Source organism: Egretta garzetta, unplaced genomic scaffold, assembly GCF_000687185.1.
Source record: "Egretta garzetta isolate BGI_Z169 unplaced genomic scaffold, ASM68718v1 scaffold25, whole genome shotgun sequence".
Taxonomy (NCBI): Eukaryota; Metazoa; Chordata; class Aves; order Pelecaniformes; family Ardeidae; genus Egretta; species Egretta garzetta.
The window spans coordinates 3,889,178-3,907,448 of record NW_009259800.1 but is presented as its reverse complement, the minus strand read 5'-3'; the positions used below and the strand labels follow the sequence as shown (position 1 = coordinate 3,907,448).

Genomic DNA, 18,271 nt, shown 5'->3' with positions numbered 1-18,271 from the left:
TAATTCAGCACAAAAATGCAAGAGTATTCACCTTTTCCCCTTCAATGGACATTATGCTTTCTGCTTACTCATGCAGAACTTCATTTGTCATTCTGTCATCTATCCCCAAAAGTTGCCCTATTCAGTTCTGACTACTGTAAGTAGGATGTGCATCTGCAAACCATACAAATGACCTCACTGCTCCATTTTCCATTTCAGGAATACAATATAACTAAAGACGACAAAATACAAATCCCTGTGAACTCTTTTGTTAATCATTATACACTAAAATAGGTCATTTAATCATACTCTTCCCATTCCCTCCAATAGCTATTTATTAACTCACAACAATGTTTTGCCGCTTATTCCATAACCCTTCGGCTTCCTAGGAATATCTTGCGTAATCTAATTTTTTCTTCTTTGGCATCTGAATTATGCCAAACAATACACTTCTATCCATACTTTACTGACACATTAGAAGCAATTATGAGAGTAATTTAATACATCTTTCTTCTGCATCATATGGCTAAAGCCTTTGATATAAAAATACTGAGGTATTTAGTAGAACCACATTTTATTGATAATAAGTTGGGGAACTACATATTTCTTTTTCAAGATTGCTATTTTTTCTGTCATGGGTTTTGGTGAAGCAGGGACACTTATGCCATAACACACTATGTCACAAAACCAAAGGCTTTCTTCTTTTTTTTTTTTTTTTTTTTTAAAAATCATGTGGATCCAGAGCCAAAACCCCTTAAATTCAAAGCGTCTTCTCTGCGTGCCTTCAAGGCATAAAAATGAAATACATCTGCAGCTATTATGATGATAGGCCCTCTGCAGACATGTATGGTGATTTATCTTGAAGTAAATCTCACTCTTGTAGAGATATGCAGGCTGGCTATTTTTGTCTTCTAAGGAGCAGATGCATGCAGCCGCACACGGAGGCAGATGCGCACACATAGCCCCTTGTAACAATAGTCTTAACTCAGAATATGAAGAGTCTGCTTGATCCCAAATGTCAGAGACAAATGCACAAAGGAATATTGCCAGCAAAGAATTTACCTATTCACAGCCATCTCCTTTCTTTCAACTGTAGAAGAGACCCAAGACAATTTCTAGAGTGCCAGCACCACGACACCCACACCACAGACAATCAACATTGTTTTAATTCTGTACGTTACCATCCTTCCTTTTTTTTTTGCCCCCAGGCTATGTCTTACCTGTCCACAACAGTCTGATTTGTATTTGTTACAACAGCAGTCCCTGAGGTGGCTTTGGATCGTTCCGTAAATCTAGAATCAAATGCTTTCATAGGTTCAATCTTGGATGGCGTTGTCAACACAGAGGAAGATGATGCAGGAGGAGCAGTTGAGGCAGAGGTAGCATTTACACTGTCAGTAAAAGGGACAGGAAACCAACGATTGAAAGAAATTTAGTATCGGTAACCTGCATTGTTCATAACAGCTAGCTAGCATTCATTGTACAGGCCAGAAACCATACTGAAAACCTTTCACTCAAGTACATACACGAATTACTACATGCTTTTTCATCTTTCATGCACCAGCATCTTGCAAGCTTTGCCTACTCTCAAAAGCTGTTTATGATACATCTGAGAGCAAAGAGCTTCATGTGGCCACATAGATAGATCTAAAGATCACCATTCATTCATTATGTATTTTTAATTCAGGAATAAAATGATATTTTTAGCTGGTACTTATATACCCAAAGGGAAGGGATCACGATTTTAAACGATGACTGGGCTTCCCAGTTTTACCCCTTGTTCAGGTTACTAAATACTCTCCATGAAAAGATTATATTCCACTGTTTATCAATCAAACAATTTGGGCTGAAACAATTCATGCCAGGTTTTGATTTTGTTGTAGTTGAATCCAAACTAATTATTAGGCCTTTTCAAGCATAACTCTAAGGCAAAGGAATGTGTTTTCCCCACACTAAAGCATTCCAGGGATCTGTTATTTGAATAGCTGTTTACTTTAGAGATTTTTCAATTCATTCAGAGAATGAATTGAAAGAAAGAATGGCTCTGAGATAACTGATGTTTGTTCTAAAAAGCTGTTAGAAGTTCAATTTCCAAAGAAAAGGAGACTTAATAGTTTCATCTGTCGATGACTTCTCATAGTCTACCCACTCATTTTTTAATCTGTGGCCAATTTCAACTAAACTTGATGGAGTGGTAGAGGTTCCAATGACACTGTCCTCTTACAAATGCTATAAAAACAACTTGAGGAGAAGAAACCAAGTCAGTGTTACCATTGAGGAAAAAGCAAATAAAATTTAGTCGTTCTGTAATTAATTTGAAAGACACACGGCCAATCAGCATACGCACATTGGCAAGTCAGTGTCACTGCACTCTGATGGGGTTGTTACACAGGGAGGAAGTACTACCATGTTTGAAGAGAGATCTACAGAACACAGGACAAAATTTGATGGGGAAAAAAGGCTTCATTACTTCCATTGCTGGTCATTGCATTGAAGTTCATTTCCAGAACTATGCTTATGGATTTATTTTTTACTGATTTATCACTATTTAAAGTAACCAAATAGCAGTAAAATCTTGATGTTTTCAGGAGCATTAGATTCTTGATGTTTTGGAAGCCATTTTAGTAATTGCTTGATTACAGAACTGTGAACAAGAATGAAAAACTAAACAGAGTCAAGTAAATGAAAAACAAAACTGCAGACACTGACCCATCTTTATTTGCTGTATCATCTGTTGGTTTTATACTGGCTGCTGTTGGCTCTACAGAAGGCTTTGAAGTATTAAGGGAATTCGCTGCGTTAGAATCTAATGACATGAGCTGCTGGTTACTTTGAGAAGACATCATTGAGCCAGACAGAGATCCTGATATTGGGATGCTGTTGAAAAATGCTGTAGAAAAATCCCTAAGCAAAAACACAAACAACAAATATATTTCTCAACAACACTTTAAAAATAATTGAAAAAGAATAATTTTAACTAAACTATTTATTCTATTCTTTCTTTTTCCACATTGGATACTCATATACAGCCTAAAATAAACCACCAACACCTAACCTTCCAGACTCATTTCTCATATACAAAGGATGCTAAAGCTACTATTAACGTAGATATGAACCTACAATACATTAAGTGTTGTTCACTCATCTATAATGGTAGACAATGAAAATTACACTTGTCTGTTAGAAGTGAGATCTTAGAGCTAAGAGAATATAGGCTCAAACTATATTCTGTAAGTATACACACAGTATTTCCAGCAAGTGCTGTAGATGCCATAACATTAAAGTAAGTCAGAATTCTTAGTTTGCATCAGAAAAAAGAAAAAAAAAGGTAAAGAAGGATTTTAAAGACCACTTCCAAATGTACCCAGTGTCCAGCTGAGCTATGCAGAGAGGCGTGATCCTTCTTCGACCATCTGCTGTTCGTGTTTCAACTTGTTTTTTTAAGAGATTCTGTTGGGAAATATATTTCATCATTATTTCTGATAAACAGGAAATGCTTTTTTCTTTTTCTTTTTTTTTCCCCATCTGACAAGAATAGGTGTATTAAAGATGTTCCTCAATTAAAAGTCTGTTAACAAAGATTTTTTTTTCCATATTGTCTTTGAACCATGCTATTACTGCATAAATAGAATCAATCTATATTTTTAGCAATACAAGTGTATTTTAATACCACAACTTGAGGTTGAAAGGTGCCATGCATCACAAATACGGAAGCAGAAATTGATTTTATTATAAGCAGTTTGATATTTATCAGCTTAGTACTTGACACTATGAAGTGACTATCCAAGACCACCTACCTTTCTAATGTCTTCCAAACTCTCCCCATTAACCATGCTTGCCACTTTGGGAGCTGCTGTTGCAGTCCCAGATCCTTCCCTAATTGATGCGTTCTTCTGCTCCACCTGCTGCTGTTGCTGCCTCTGTTGATACTTGAGCATCTCTGGATTCTCAATAATGGTGGTAGACAACTGAGCTTCAGTCATTATAGCTAGGCTTTTACCATAGGTGGACTGATGAATGTTGCTCTGTGGGCATTAAAAATGTATCACACAAAAAGAGTGACTACAACTGCTAGCATGACATCACTAATTATAAGGTAATGGAATCACACAAATCTAATGGAATCCATAAAATGCAAATGCCCTCTGTATCATTTATACACTACAGATTTTTTTTTCTTTATATATTCAGCTAACACTAAATCAATACGTAAAATAATTGGAATTCAAAGCTTTAGTTGCTAATAGCAATGAGAGGAAAAAACAGCCACCAGCAATCAGTTTAGAGACTTGCATATATGCAAGTCAAAGAGTAATTTTAAAGTGTTTTGAAGCACCCACTCCTTGTTTCCTTGGCCAAATCATTACTTCAAATGTATAATAATGTGTAAGCATGTGGATGCTTTCCAAATAGACTTTCTTTCCAGAATAGAAACTAATACCACAAATTAATTTCTTGACTGCTTGTCTACTTTACAAATCATTAAAAAAGAACACATTTTTCTGTAATATGGAAATCAGTCACTACATACTTCTATAAATATTCCAATATTTTAATTGAATTAATACATCCCTTAAGTATGATCACAGATTCTCTGAGTGCTTACTGTACCTTTTCCTCCTCACTGAGTGGATCTCCAAGTTCATCCTGGGAAAAGTCCAAAAACGCCACTGATCCATCCATGGAACACACCAGAATACCAAGCCCATTAAGGGTCCTGAAGGAAATAAAGGTCCATCTTTGTTTTCAATCCCTTTCATTGATGCAGAGAGGCAATACAATAAATTGCTCAATAAAAATCTTAGCTTAAGATTTATTATCACAGCAACTACTCATGGAACAAAAGAAGTGGGACAGCAAGGAGACAGGGTGATGGACAGCAAGAATGTGTGTGCCGATATTCTTTTGGGCATTGCAGAGGAAGGCAGTGTTAGAACTATACACCTACCCATGGCATGATCAGCACCATGAAAATCTTTCTGTATGGCTAAAACAGAACAGTGTTCACAATGAGCAATGAAAGAAAATTCTAAATGTATTTCCTTCAAAAGATGTACAAAATTTGTGTGCTAACGGAACTGGGTGAAGAAAGGAGCCTTCAGCAGGTAAGCAATCGACACACTTTTTTTTAAGGCCATATAAGCTACTGTTTGGGGCCCATGGAAGATGAAGCTTCGTTCCTACAAAGAGCTTACAGTCCAAATAAACAATATAGGAAGGAGAAGGGATGCGACTCTTAAGAGAGAAGCTCTATATGTTGGGTAAATGCCTTGTCTCTATCATCATTCTCTGAAACAAGAGCAATAAAGAGATGTGCATCTGAGCAGTCCAAAACTCACTGTACTAGGCAAGAACGTATGTTTGATTTTGTTATTGTTCATCCTTTGGGTTTTTAAGCAAACTGCACATGTTCTTGTACGTGGGGATATATTGTAACACTCTTCTGTAGGTCTCGGAAATTTTCTTCATGGAAGAGAGAGAGGAGAGACTATACATTCTAGTCTTAATGGAATTATAACCTTCCGTATATAACCTAATATTGCACATTTGTAAAAAAAAAAAATAGTATTTGATGAGTTTTGACTGCTAACCCAGTAACTTCCAATTACAGAGCTCACAGAGACAGCGACATAATGGTTTATAGATTACTTGTTACAGAGAACAGAAGAGGAAAGGGAAGCAGGCAGAACTCTGAAGCCCTATCCAAATTAGTCCAGCAAGGCTTAAAAATTATTACATGCATCATGGCTATAGGTGTTTGTAAACATCTTTTTCATGGTGGCTGATGCCCCGATAGCATCACAGCCAGAGAAGTTAGCCTCAGCATCGTGTAACTAGGTTAACCAACACTACTCCAAGTTAGAAAATGATAAAATCTTAGTGAGAGTTTTCTGTTTGCTTAGCAGACAAAATTGCGGAGCTCCTGTTGACTTTAGATCCAAGCATTTGTTCCATGAAAACATAATCATGTTCAGATATTATGATGATGGATCCAAGTCTAAAACTCCAAAATAGAAATGAGACAGCTATAACAATATAATAGTACCAGATTTCTCTGAATTTACTCAGTCTGTTTTCAGAATGGAGCATGTTTCTGGGAACATTCCATATTATTGACATTTCAGCCATACATTTCAATTTGTAAACAGGATATAAAATAACAAGCTTCCCAATGATCCTTTGTCTCTCAAATATCCCACAAAACCATTTTCTCAGAAATTGCAAAATGTTAACCAGCTATTACTCCCAACGACTTTATGCCATGAGAAATGTGCAAATTGCAGATGGAGAAATAAAAAACACTACAGGAAAAAAAAACTATTCAAAGCTATTGTACTACAACAATAGCAGCACTTCTCATGAAATATTCTACTAATTGGCTTTCTAGCCTTAATCTATTAATGAAAGAAAAATGTTTTTGTTTTGAAAGCTTTTTATCATGCTTCACTGAGCTTCACAGCAAAATCCACACCGCACACAGAAAACAGGAAGTTATACAATGGTAAGCTTTAAAATTTACAGCATAAACCCACCAAGATTGTTACAACTATTAAGGCAGGATTTCAGAAGTTAGGAGGTGCTAGAATTAAGACAACCTATGTAATCAGTTGTGTGCCTATCATGAAAAAAGTATTACTCTTGTACAGAACCCTTAACTCTGTAAATCACCTGATGCATAGGTGCAGAGTATTTTTTTAATAGCGAGTGGTCTCACGGTTATTTCTCCCTTATTATTTAAGTCCTGCAGTGAATAAAGAACTATTAACTTCTCCATTTTTATGACCAGGCCTTAGGAAGAAAGGAGGAGAGGAGAGAACACCACTAACTGCAGAAAGAGGAAAACAAGATTTGGGACAGTAGACTGCTGGGAAAGTGGATTGTCCAATCCAACCCAAATCACTAGAGATGTCCTGCAGCCTCTTGGGAGAGCTCGGCACTTGCCCTTCTGCTATGTCCTGTGGTTGGTGGATGGGGTGTGGTTGGGTGTAGTAGATTCATTATCCCTCCTCTGAGACTTGCTATATGATCACCTCTGCCACTCTTCAACACAGAGCAATTTAACATGGCCCTTCACAGGGTGCTGCAACAACACAGTATAACTACATTTTTACCAAAACCAAAAGCTATTACATTTATTTTTTTTATACCTGAAAATCCTTCAGGCATTCAGATGATGAGTGAGTAGTGCGTGTGTGTGTGTATAAATGAGTGAGTGTATGTAGAAAACATTTTAAAAAAAATTCTTTTGGTATACTGTGTCCTTAGGCATGATGGAAAGATTGGCCTAGAAGGTTCACCTGAATTTGTCATAACTGTATAGTGCAATAGCTTTTCATAGATGAAATACACAGAAAGGTCACCCAGTCCAACGTGTCATGGTATAAAACACATAGTCTACAAAAAAACCCCTGAGAGAATTGTAACAAGTAGGAACTCATTCCACAAGTATTTTACTGCATCATGTTCTAAATATATCAATTTTTAAGCAGTTTTAATGTTACACAATCTCAAGTGACCACATGCCAGAACTTCCTACTGTTGTTCCAACAGCTACAACCTGCACTGTTTTAAGGAGTTTCCAGTTAACATGTGTACCTGAAGTTGATAGCAACACTTTGGCTTTTGTAACAAACACCAGAAATCAACTTACCATGAGATGTCCATAATAGACTTGTCAAACAGCTCGTGTATGACAACTAAAGGTCGTTTCAGACATGTGAGCTTAAAACAGAAGAAACAACACTCAGAAATTTAGAAGTTCTATGCCACCACCAATATTACCACATTAATACTCTCCCAGAGCCCAACAATATTCACCAAACAAGGTCTGGCCAGAAGGCAGCTGCATGTCTGAAGCACCTAGTTACCCATTCCACTACTGGCACAGAGAAGCCTTGGAGAAGAAGAGCTGACATTCAACCCTCTCCTTTCTGAAACACAGACTGAAGTGCTTAACCCACTCTGCCTTTACATCACAGCCGTAGAACACCCTTTACATCACAGTCATAGAACACCCTCTACTGCTCCGAAAGTAATTCCGCAGATGCTGAAGATGGCTTCTATTCTAAGCTTCTCTGAGATAAAGATGTTGCAAGCTGCCAGCACAACAGGAAGATAGAAAACAGGTTAGGTTTCCATGTCCTCACTCAGACTACTTGTGAAAGTAAGTGAAGCCTATCAAGAGCAAAGGGAATTTGACTCACAATTATTCTTAAAGAGGATTCCTCTAAACTTAGAAATATGCTTAGTAATAAAGAACTGAATATGAAAATTCCCAGTAACCTGTCCCAAACCATTCTAAGCTCTTTAATGTTAAACCAATGGACTTGTAGTGTATAGTACAATTGAAATGAAGCGGAAGAAATCAATGTGATCTAGGATGTTTCATGCTCATAGGTTCACAGATGCAATGTAGTAGTCATCTTCAGTAGTTAATTATGTTTCCATAGGTCTGTGTTGTATACATATCTATTAAGCTCTTCAGGGCAAAGACCGCCTATAACTTTGCATCTCTCTAATACCTAGTATAACCTCAACAGGCACCCTAAATGAAATAATAATATAAATAGAAAGTAAAATATACTTAGAGTGATACTTTGATATGGGTATGCACTGGTAGCATTGCCAAAAACAGATTTAGAGTTATGCATTTAGCGATTGATGGATAAATATCACACTGGAATCTATAAATAGTAGATTGCAGTTAGCAATCAGTGTGTTCCAGCACACATTCTCATCACAAAGCTTTATAAATCAGTGAAATTTATTCCCTGTCCTTTGCAGTTGTCAAACAATCCATCTTGCATTTATAAATGTGAGAAAAGCTACCCTTCTCTTAGCCAGAATAACAATTTTAGTGTAGATTTTAAAGTAAACACCAAACCAGATATTAAAAGCTTGAACACATACTTAAAAAGCTCATTCACTTTCACATTCCTTTGCATAGCAAAGGCAGAAGCCAGGGATTGAAGCCAGAACGAAGCAGAAAGATGAGCCATATATACGCTCAGAAACAGCTATCCTGTGCCTATTTTCTCCTCGTACCCATAAAAGCAAGACTAACAAAGCTAGACTCTAAGTGATTAATGGGCAGGTGGGCTAAACATGGAGAAACAGTAAAGTCTTCTTCTTAGGAGCCTCACATAGAGAATGAGTAAAAGACACAGGAAGACAACTGGGCTGAATTATGTTTATTAACTGTGGTAACACATTACTTCCCTTAACAGTTCCTCCCCCTGACCAGGGCAACATGCTCTGCCGCTGGCCTCAAGCTGCTCTTGGCTTTAGAGAAATGAACTAATACCAATCCACTTCCTTCCCCCCAGCTAATCCTGTAGCAACAGAGAGAAAGAAAACTCAACATGAATCTAAATATAAGACTCCATGCTGTACACACAACCTTTGTGCTAAACCCTCAAGACATCCAAATGACCACATTAGTCAAAGGCAGCAAAAACCCCACTTACCCAGACAGAAAGAGATCGGTCCTTACTACCAACAGCACAACAGCAGTAGGGACAACTCGACTTGGTGGAGCTCCCATTCTTTTGTTTCTTCTTGAAGATTTTTGGATTGAATTTCTGAACAAATGAGATGCCCCAAATTTTATTACCATAATTACATTTTAGTAGGAGATCTGCTTTAAAAGCAGGTTTTCCACTTAAGAGTGAAAAAAAACCACTTCCAAGAAACAAAGTCCCTAACCTAGACTCTGTAAGAGCACTGATAACAGCAGCATAGGCTTTCTTAAGGGGTTTTCTGAATGCCTTAACAGGAACGGCAAATAATACTCAATTTACTAGCGAGCAGGAACCCACTGGAAACCTAAGTCACTTTAATCAAGTCACTGAGCAGCTAACAAAGTGTTCTGCATTCCTCACATGCTCCTGTACTCCCCTTTCTTACCCTGTTCATCCATGTCCAGTTCTCTTATCACAAGAGCAAGCTGATTGCTTCCAACATGTAAAGTTGACATTTTTTAAACACCACCATACATTTGCTTTACTAATCCTGGCACCTATCCCCACCTCTTGTCCCATTTATGCATTAAATGATCAAATAGCACATATTAGAAGTTTTACTTCAGGGATAAATTATTATCACTCACTCACCACTACTGTAACTGCCTTCCGATGCCCTACAAAATCCATGTTGGTTTTCCATCCATCTCTCTCAATGATCTGAGCAGTAGGTCCAGAATTATTCATGGCATGAGCAGAAACAAGATAGTGACCATCAGGTGACCAGCTAAGACGCAACACATGAGTTGTCCCTCCACACTGACAAAAAGAATCAAAAAAACCCCCCACACTAGAGCATTAAAAGTGTTTGGCAAACAAAGGATTTTTAATACAAACTATTTCAATTTTAGATTTAGGGAATATGATTACAAAGTCAGTCTTTTGTGAATATATAAGAATGACATTACATACAATTCTCAGCACTTCAGCCACGTTTATACAGGTGATCTACTGTAATTTATGAAGGCCTATCAAAAGGGGGAGAACTTTAAAGCAAACAAAAGATAAGTCTTTTTGGATACTGTAAACTCAGGAATCACCACAGTCCTGGATAGCAACAGGGCTGCAGCATACCAACTGCTAATAATGGGACTTCAGCTTGCAATACCAGCTCTCACATGAATTTAGGCGCTTACAGTCTATTACTGAGAGTAATGGCACTAATCATGGTACCGTAAGATCACTGCAAAACACTCCACGCACTAAGCACCAACTTCTGTTCCCAGAAATGTGATCTCTTGATCAAAGTCATCACATAACAGCCCTATGGTGCCAGACCAAAGATCCTTCCTAAGTACTCATCTCATTTCTGATAGTGGCCAACAGAAGATGCATAGAGAAGAAACTAAGAACAACGTAACTGGTGTGCCAATACCTTCTTGGAATAAGCTCTACATTTCCACAAATTTACTTCATTGTTTACATAGCCCATGTAAACCTTTGGCACACACAACATCCAATGGCAATGAGAGTCTCAATTTAATCATATGTTGTGTGAGAAAACAGCTCTTTTCCCCCCCGCCCCCTTTTGAATCCGCCATCTGATAGTTTCATTTGACTTGGCACTACTAAATGAACTGATGTTTATGCAGAATCAGAGTTGTTCTTACAATTTTCATTAATTCTATAGGAATTCACTTTGAATAGTCACACATTCTGAAGTACCTCATCAAAGGGTTTTGTGATGCTGGTTTCCAGCTGCCAGTCCATGGTCCGCCACACCTTCAAACTTCGATCATCAGCCTGAGAGGCAATATATTTTCCAACAGGATCCCAGGTCAGCCCTTTCACCAAGCCAGAATGCCCCTTCAAAGTGGCAAGAATTTCTGTGCCCACAAAATTGAGAATAGAGAGGGGTTACTGACATCTCCTTTAGGACAGACTGTTGAAGAGATTTACAAGATCTTTTTAAAACAGAATATTAAATATAACCTCTTCTAGTGTACAAACAACAACATGTCAACCAAACTGGAACCTGTAGTTAAGCTAAGAATGATATAAAAAAGTGAGAAAGAGAACTCTGGACAGAATAAGCAGTACAGAACCCTTTATAAGAAATAGATCAGAGCAGGAAGGCCAGCAGAGCCCAGGCAGTTCCAGAACAGCACTTTCAAGCTCTGGAAATCAGCGGTTTAACTGGAACTTCAGTTAAACCGTCACCCTTTCCTCTGTACCCAAAGATTACTGCAACAAATTCAGCTTTGTGCATCAAACATGAACTAAGTCAACATTGTGACTGAACAGACGCGCAAGCCTGGCAGACCTACTTTCAGTCAGTCTCTTGCTTATCAGGCTGTGAGAGAAGAGGCTGAGAGTACTGCACAGGCTACACGGCCAGCTTGGAAGTCTAAAAACTCTGATACGAGGACTGGAAGCAACCCTAAAATAAATGGCAGTGACTGGGCACCACACAATGGGAGTTTTAGCCTGCATCAAGTTACGTGGTGAGAAGCAGCCAAATAAAGGCACATGCTCCCAAACTGCCACAGACCGTCACAGGTCAGCTAAAGCTGCCCCGTGCACCGGCTGTGCCTGGCAGTGCGGTTCCTGAGAAGCAGAGGCCTCAGGACTGCATGAGCTACCAGGACTGCAGCAATGGAAGAAGGAAAATGGCCATCAAATTTAAGACTTGAGAGCTTCCGCTACTGTGAGGCTCCCTGAGTCTTCCTCCCTCCCCTTCATCATGTAAAGTCACACTCCTTATTAAGCAGCGACATTTAGAATGGGGTAAAAAAGACAACAACCCCTGAAGGCAAATGAATGGGAATTCCTGTAGGTAAAAAGGCAACAGGGGGGAAAAAAAAAGCATATATAGATGTAACATCAAGCTGAAGTTCTATTTATTTGAGATTTTGCAGAGAAGGTGAAAAAGAAAATAAATGTAATAATGACCTTCATATAAAATCAGCAGCACAACCTGAACGTAGTAGCTGTCTGCAGCAGAATGGAATCCACTGCTCACTGCCATCCAAACTTGGAAGAAAACGACTCCCCAGACTGCAAGCGTGTCATCTCAAAAGACAGACAACCCATTCCCACATGGAGATTTTCAGTCAGTGAAATACACCCATGGAGGGAAGGGCTGGTCACAAAGCTTTACACACTTGCACATCTGAAATGTAAGAATTCTCACCTGGAAATTTGATAGCATTCCAGATGACAACAGTGTTATCCACACTACAGGATGCCAGCCAGGCATCATGCGGAGACCATGCTACATCCATGACATCTGTGTTAAAAAAAAAAGTTTCCATATAAGACCTTGATGGTAATCAGAGAATTCAGAAATCTTTTTAAAAAGAATTTATGTGGCAACATTTTTTCTATCACCAAGAAATTATTATCATTTCACTAGAACGGAAGGTAAGAATGAACATTGCAAACTCATTGGCAGTGAGGCTCTCCAACTCATAAATATTCAATGGGGAACAAAAAAAAAAATCCAATAAATCCAAAGAATTCAATGTTTAGTGATTATAGGAAGTACTAATGCCTGTATAAAGTACTTTGTCTTGTTTTGAATGAAAAAGCAACAGCTTAGCTTCCTTTATTCAGATTCACTGTAAAGCTAGCAAATAGCAAAATATAAGTTTCTTAGTTGCTAATTTTTCTACAACAAAGTCATTGGAAGTTTTCTACTACATTGCCAGAAGTTACTTGGATGGTAATCGGCTTTTGATTAAAAATAACATTTTCTTTTAGATTTTCATTGTTGCTCTAAAAAAAAATTACTGTCTTGCCACCAAATATGTAAGTTTTGAACAAGAAAATGTGACACTGAAAACCAGGGGTTTTTTCTCCAAATAAATGCAAATTATGTTCATTCAACATCTTTCAACTCACCTCCGGAATGGCTTCTGAGAATTGATACACACCTCCACTGCTCAACATTAGTAAGTTTGCTACTAGAACCAAACACAGTGCTAGGTCCAATGTACCTAATGAAAATAGAAACAGTTATCAACAGAACCACCTCAAGCTCTTCAAACTTTCTTTCTAAAGAAAATCAGCAGCACAGTACACTTCTATTTCATAGTCAGTTATTCCTGTTGAATAAACGGAAGAAAAAAATATGTATTTTTTAGAGAAAGTAATTCCAGTTATTAAAAAATTAGCTTCAATAAAATGTACAATTTCTAGGGATAGCAAAAAATGATAACATTTAAGATAACTCTTCAATCTCATCAGGAAGCTTTCTTCAAGGACAGAAGAAAATGCCTCAGATCCTCGAGAGGAAAGAGGCTGCCCGGGTAAACACACACTCCAGCCCAAGAGACAGAAGAGACCAAGTCTCCAACACCAGTGATGTGGTGTCACAGGTTTCAGCTCTTTATGCACCAGACAAAGCGCTGAGCTTACAAAAGGCCAGCACAGGGAAGAAACACTAAGATATGTGACAGAGTAACCTACTTGAAATAAAATATAAAATCAAGAAGGAAGAAACATGCTTACGCAGCTCGTTTCCACACCATAATCAACTTGTCATCTCCCCCTGAAGCCAAGTAAACGCCATTGTTTGACCATCGCACGCAGTTCACACAAGCTGAAACGTAGAAAAGAAAGTTTGTAAATGAAATATGAAAATAAGTGGTTCTGGACTGGGGACAGACTTTATAATAAGCAAAACTTGACGGGCGATGTTTAGGATTTAAGTCTGCTTCTTCTACTCAAAGCAGTTACTCTGCTTTAGATAAATGAATTGGTACTTATCTTTCAGTAGCAGTTGAGGAGCTTCTTACTTTAAAAAAACCCATTCCTTATTTAAAAAAGCTTCACCAAAAGTAGCTCAAAAGATTAATATTCATCTAAGAAAGGAAAGTGCTTGTGGTAAATGAGGTGGGATTAAGAGGGCAAAGAAAGGAAGATATATCTTGAAGACAAGAAATGGGACAGCTTGTTCAGGTAACTATACTTTCAAACGCAATGTGCAATAAATCCAGAATAATTTAGCATTTAACATACTTCATATGTTTCCTTTATACTTTTTTCTTCTCTTGCCCTTTCTTTCAGAGCTCCCCAGATTCTCAGAATGTTCATTATCAATTATTTTGTGGCCACAGCTGGAAAAAGTTCATAGGGAGGAGATTTCCAAAGGTATCCTTATTTCTCTATACATTTTCCCACATTTTAACATTTTCTGCTGAATATCTAAAAAAGTGTATAGCCAAAGTATGAGACCACTCCACTGTACTTTATTGATTGATTCACCACTGATTACCTAAGTGATTGTCCATCTGACAAAGCATCTTGGGAATATTTTCATTCTTTTCATCTTCCTCTTTCAGGACAGGAGCCATATTCCAGATCACAACTTTCCCAGAATCCTGACCTGTAAGAGAACAAAAAGTGCCCCCTTTTAAATACATAAGCATACACAAATACATAAGCAAAAAAGCTTTTCAACTTAATTTCAGTACGAGAACAGATGCTAAAATTTAGGTATTACTGCAGTGGGAACTTTAGAACCATTTGATTACAGGTGCCATTCTGATATAAGTACACCAAGTCAGAAGTGGTTTATTTTCTGGAAGCTATTAAAAATGAAGTTATACAGCCTTGTTCAAAAATCATACCGTACATAATGACACCAACTATAAGGGTAAACTGTTTATAATAAAATTGTATTTTAGAAGAAAAAAGATCCATTCAAATCCTAAATTGCAATTATTGTAGCCAACATCAAATTATTCACCATTGTAATCCAAATAATACTTTTGCACATATTTCTTGAGCTACTCCAATTATGTAATCGGATTTTTTTTTTTGGTACCAATAGCTCTTCTACTAAGCAGATCAAAAAGCCCAACTTCACATTCAGTTCCTCTCCAAATAAAAAAGAAACTTGGCCAGTATGGCCACAACTGGATTACTGCAACTGCTATCTCAATGATGTCCAGGAGGATGAGTGTATCAGAAAACATAACCCTGCCTTCTGCAGTAACAGCAGCACTTTTCAATGCATTTTAGTGACTTATATCTCTAGGAAACAGATAATTGCGTAAGCAATGTGTTTTTGAAAGGGTCAAACCGATTAAAGTGTTGTGAAGGCACAAGATTATTATTAGAGCGCAAAATTCTGCTTTCTATCAGTACGCAGACATACCTTGTCCTCCTGTTGCAAACTTGGTCCCATCTGGGTGAATATCCACTGAAAATATTGGCTTTCCTGGAATTAGAGAACGAACAGCAACATACTGAATTGTTTTACAGTCAAGAGAATGCAGTAACGCCAGAAGAACCATTAACTCTTTAGGTTGGCAAATAACTTTCTTCCTCTATAGTTGTAAAAATTACAGCTGACTACAGGATTTGAAAGCAACCTGATGACAGAAATGGCAGCCTATTAAAAGCGTACATGGAAGATATCATGCCATAACAAACCAGTGATAACCAAGGACACTTAATCCAGCAGGATATGCCAAATGCCTCAAAGCACAATAATACCACTAAGCAAGCGCCAACAAGGCAAAACTCTATTTGAGTAAGGAATTTCTTCCAGGTTTCTACAGTTCATTAGCTAATGACCTGAAGCAAGTTTTGTTTTGGTTTCTGTTCTTGGTTTTTTTTAACACCTCCACAATCTCAGACTGCATCTGGTGGTCACACAATTACCTGTCTCAATTTTAAATTCTGTTGTTATGAAGTGCTTTTACCATAAGCCTAGCTTTAATTTTTATGGCTTCCATACAGACAAAGGAAGACTGACCAACTCCAGTGTTACCCTTAAATCTTTCAGTTCTCCATATGCTACATCCTTCAGAAGAAAACTAAGCGTTATGAAAATGTAAATGTTATAACAAATAACTAACATAGCTGGAGAACAGCTTCGGAAACCAGACAACCCTTGCTCTCAGCCTATTCTGCTCTGACTACTGGATCACATATACACTCTCCTATACATTCACAGTTCTTTTAACCTTTGCAGGAGGAGAAGGAAGAGGGGAAAAAGTAAACTTACTGCCTTTCAGTGATGCTCAAAGAGCTACCACTAAGGATTAGTTGAAAGAATGTGTGTGTGATTTCCACATTCAAGTAATTTTTGGCAGCACTCTGAACCCTTTCAAACTGGAAAGCTTCTGCAAGCAAGATCACACATGCGCCAGTATAAAATAAGGCAATTGATCATAAAAGCCAAAAGAACTAATACCTACCGTACCAAGATTACTTGATAAATCTACCATGTATGTCAATTCTTGCACCGGATCTTCATGATATCTTAAGACATAAACAATAAGATCTGGAGAATTTATCTCATGATAGGTTTTATGTTGCAACTGCAGCATCTGAATTCCTTGATGCTAAACTGCTAACAAAATCCTCATCCAAATATTCAGTATTTCTTACTTTTTGAGGGATATGCATTTTGCTTCATGTCAACATTTATTTCCTTTATGTTGACTTGTTTTAGGGTTTATTTTATTTGGATTTATATTGCAGCTCTGACATGTGATTCCCCTTAAAATTTTTACAGGCAGCCAAGCGAAGACTTTAAGTACAGTAAGAGGGCACTCAGCTTACATTCCTTCCAAGTTCTTTAGACCGCATAAAACACATAAACTGAGACTTAGCTGTGGCTATTCTTCAGATTGTCATGCCTGAGTCTATCTTTTATTCTACTAACCTGAATGCAACATACAGGGCTAAGCTGAATATTTTGAGAAGCACAGGCAAGCAGCAAACATTTACTCTGTCCTTCCCAAGATGTAGAAGGTCCCCCTTAAATTAAACCAGTGCATCATTTGAAATAGTTTAACTCACTAACACTTACAGAAACAGTCATTCTGTAGACCTTGTAGGTGGCAGAGGCTACCTTTTCAATCTGTGTCAACAGTCTTGGGCAAGACGCCTTACTACACTCTCTAATTTGCCATTTGACATAAAGAGGAGAATGCTCCTTCCAGGAAGCCACTTATCAAAGACCTTTTAATTGTACTAACCTGGCTCACTTTGCCGGTGTATCATTGGTACTAACAGGAAACAGTTCCCCAGCAAATCAGAAGGAACAGTAACCTTTAGCACAGGGGCATCAATAATCAGGATGAATTATGGGTTCCAGAGCCAGCACAGCATCTACGATCAAGGCTTCAGAGTTTAAGTGGTTTGTAGTTTAAGAATACTGTATTTAAAATTGGTTTAATAGATGCAGCCGTCTCATACAGGAAGACTTATTCCTCCTCTGCTCAGATCCCACCACTCTTCCCAAGAGTCTGCATTAAAAAGTAGCCATGACCAAAGCACACACTGGTAAGTTTGACCAACAGATACATTGGCTTCTCCTTATTCAGGAAAAACAGACGTGCTAGACATGCTGAAAAACTGTGAAATAAGTCATGGCACCTGTTGCTTTGCAAAAATTACAGACACTATGTAATTTTCTTTTCCTTTACTAGGTATTTAAACCTATCATAGCATCTCCGACTTCTGCCTTATCCTAAGAGCACAACTCTACAGGAGCAGTGACATCAGCTGCCTTGCCCCTCAGCAAAGTTTTTGTGCAGACCACAAATGGCGTTGATGAAATTTAGCAAATAATTTTACTTATGGAACCAGAGGTAACTTAGCTACAAATTCACCATCAAAGCTTAAAATTAGCCACATCACACCAAGGAAAATGGCCACCTAGCCCAGTACTCTCTGTTCAGAAACCAGCACTAGATACCTCCCTAGGGATCTGTACAATGGCGAGCACACAATGCTTCTTCCTAGGATAATCTTCCAGCTCCAAAAAATTGCAGCTCTGACTTCTTGAATCAGAGGCCCTCGACAGACTT

The 18,271-nt window shown here is 38.0% G+C and overlaps 1 protein-coding gene across 4 annotated transcripts in view; it reads right to left on the bottom strand.

The window, feature by feature from the left end:
* LOC104127221 (protein HIRA) overlaps positions 1-17,477 on the bottom strand; it is a 29,520-nt gene extending 12,043 nt beyond the window's left edge. The window contains exons 1-15 of one of the 4 annotated variants that reach the window (XM_035895356.1): positions 17,438-17,477; positions 15,604-15,666; positions 14,719-14,829; positions 13,953-14,043; positions 13,344-13,438; positions 12,634-12,729; positions 11,166-11,326; positions 10,092-10,259; positions 9,447-9,560; positions 7,631-7,701; positions 4,591-4,696; positions 3,777-4,004; positions 3,344-3,429; positions 2,689-2,883; positions 1,200-1,370 (exon numbers count right to left, since the gene is read on the bottom strand). In XM_035895356.1, the coding sequence (XP_035751249.1) occupies positions 1,200-1,370; positions 2,689-2,883; positions 3,344-3,429; positions 3,777-4,004; positions 4,591-4,696; positions 7,631-7,701; positions 9,447-9,560; positions 10,092-10,259; positions 11,166-11,326; positions 12,634-12,729; positions 13,344-13,438; positions 13,953-14,043; positions 14,719-14,829; positions 15,604-15,666; positions 17,438-17,462 (1,781 nt within the window). In that variant the 5' untranslated portion in view covers positions 17,463-17,477. The remainder of the gene's footprint in view (positions 1-1,199; positions 1,371-2,688; positions 2,884-3,343; positions 3,430-3,776; positions 4,005-4,590; positions 4,697-7,630; positions 7,702-9,446; positions 9,561-10,091; positions 10,260-11,165; positions 11,327-12,633; positions 12,730-13,343; positions 13,439-13,952; positions 14,044-14,718; positions 14,830-15,603; positions 15,667-17,437) is intronic. The other 3 variants (XM_035895357.1, XM_035895358.1, XM_035895359.1) reach the window with 3 other exon arrangements.
* Between the last annotated feature and the right edge of the window lie 794 nt (positions 17,478-18,271).